Source organism: Bombus pyrosoma, linkage group LG10, assembly GCF_014825855.1.
Source record: "Bombus pyrosoma isolate SC7728 linkage group LG10, ASM1482585v1, whole genome shotgun sequence".
Lineage (NCBI taxonomy): Eukaryota > Metazoa > Arthropoda > Insecta > Hymenoptera > Apidae > Bombus > Bombus pyrosoma.
The window spans coordinates 16927456-16929421 of NC_057779.1; the positions used below are offsets into that span (position 1 = coordinate 16927456).

Consider the following 1966-nt stretch of genomic DNA (forward strand, 5'->3'; position numbering starts at 1 on the left):
AATTAAATCTGTCCCTATTATTGTCATAATTATCTGATGATAAATTCTTACTTTCACATCTATCAACTCTTGGCCGAATATTATTTGTTATTTTGATACACATACAGCATAACCTCGATTATATATTGCGTACATACATCATTCAAACGTTCTATCATCAGAATGTTGTATAATTCTCTACAGTGTATCGTACATACGTATATACCTATATACGTATATAGTTCATATAGTATTTGTTTTCCCCAATCAAAATTGTCAACTATGATAACTGTCGAAATAATATCTCGTCACATCATTTCTGTGCGGTACTTACATTCGAAACGTTTCAAACAATAATGGCGGAAGATCAAACATCGAGAACGTTGACAATTGAGCAAAAATACGAAATTCTTCAGATGTTAGAAAGTGGTCAGGATCGCAGAAACATAACACGAAAATACGGTGTTCCAAGAGCCATGATGGCCTCTATATATGCAGAAAGAATGCTTATTAAAAGACATTTCGAAACCAACCCAGTGTTTAACGACACTTTCGAAAAATTTATACCATTGTCACGTAAATCGCAATTCGAGAGAGCTCTTTACCTGTGGTGCAAACGATGTATGAAGAATAACATAGAAATATCAGGAGTAGAGATACATGAAAAAGCTCTGGAACTTAATGACAAATTAAAGGGAGAGTCTCATTTTAAAGCCAGTAAAGGTTGGTTATATAGCTTTAGAAGCCGTCACCATATTAGCCGTACAGATGTCAGGCGAGATTTTCCACTCCCAACTAAACCTGCAACAGACACCTTCAAAGCTAATTTTAAGAAAATTCTGCAAAACGGGGAGTACGCATTAGAGAACGTTTACAATGCCGCTTACACAGCAATATTGTGGAAAGCAGTACCAGAAGGAGCTTTGATCTTTCCCCACGAGAAATTGACAACAAGCAAAGAAATATGCGAAGATCACGTTACAACACTTTTTTGTGCAAATGCTACCGGATGTCACAAGTTGCCGGTATTAGTAATCGGCAGAACTGCGGATATTCGAAGTTTACACAATTTGAATACAAATGCCCCCACAACTATCTACACAGCAAACGCCAATGCTTGGATGAACGATTCCATTTTCAATCTATGGTTCGAAGAATGTTTCATAAAATCAGTAAAAGAAAGACAAGAGAAGAACGGGGGCAGGGAGCAAACTCTGTTGTTACTAGGTAGTGATAGGTTACTTCCCGATCTCAATTATCTGAATATAAGAGATTCATTCGTTACAGTTATGAGTCCTCCATATGACGTAACAGAACTCATACAGCCAATGAATTGTGGAATAATAGCATGTTTCAAGCGAAAGTACCGAAAAGAATTGGTGAAGGCATTAATGCCATTACCTACATTCAATACGGGGAGAGAAGTGATAGACCTCCATGAAGAATTAAACGCGTGGGATTGCTGCCGCATTGTACGTGATGCTTGGTCGTATGTCGACTGTGTAACAATGACAATGGCGTGGAGAAACCTTTTGAAATTTGAACACAAACTGAGGGTAGACTTCTCAGGAAATATAAATAATGACGTAAGTGAAACAGTTGAATTGCTGCATAGTTTACCTGGGTGCGAAGGGTGCGATCCATCCAGCGCGATCAACTGGTTCACAATTGATAACATACGTAATATAATATCAAAGTTACATACCGACGAAGTTATTCGAGCTTTTAAAAACAAAACTTTGTATGATGAGGACATAGACAGTGTCGACGATGAAGCTGGCCCTTCTGGTGCGAAGTTTCCAAGGTTCAGCTAACATGGTTTGAAGCACAAAATGAACGTAACTCGGAAGAATTGCTTATATTAAAACGTGTATTTTACAAAATATGTTAAGAAATATAATATTATTTAGCTACAAGAAAATTAGGACGCGTGCGATTTGATGTGGCGTGTAATTGTTGACATGTACCATTTGAAATATATGCACAC

At 37.3% G+C, this 1966-nt stretch overlaps 1 protein-coding gene across 1 annotated transcript; it reads left to right on the plus strand.

Annotated features, from left to right (window-relative positions):
• The first annotated feature begins 335 nt into the window (after positions 1–335).
• On the plus strand, positions 336–1793 carry LOC122571749 (jerky protein homolog-like). The gene has a single exon (XM_043735836.1). It carries the CDS (start codon positions 336–338, stop codon positions 1791–1793), a length of 1458 nt encoding a protein of 485 aa, XP_043591771.1.
• The last annotated feature ends 173 nt before the right edge of the window (positions 1794–1966 follow it).

Coding starts and splice junctions, on each gene's coding strand:
- LOC122571749 (XM_043735836.1), top strand. CDS start 336: ATGGCGGAAGATCAAACATCGAGAACGTTGACAATTGAGCAAAAATAC.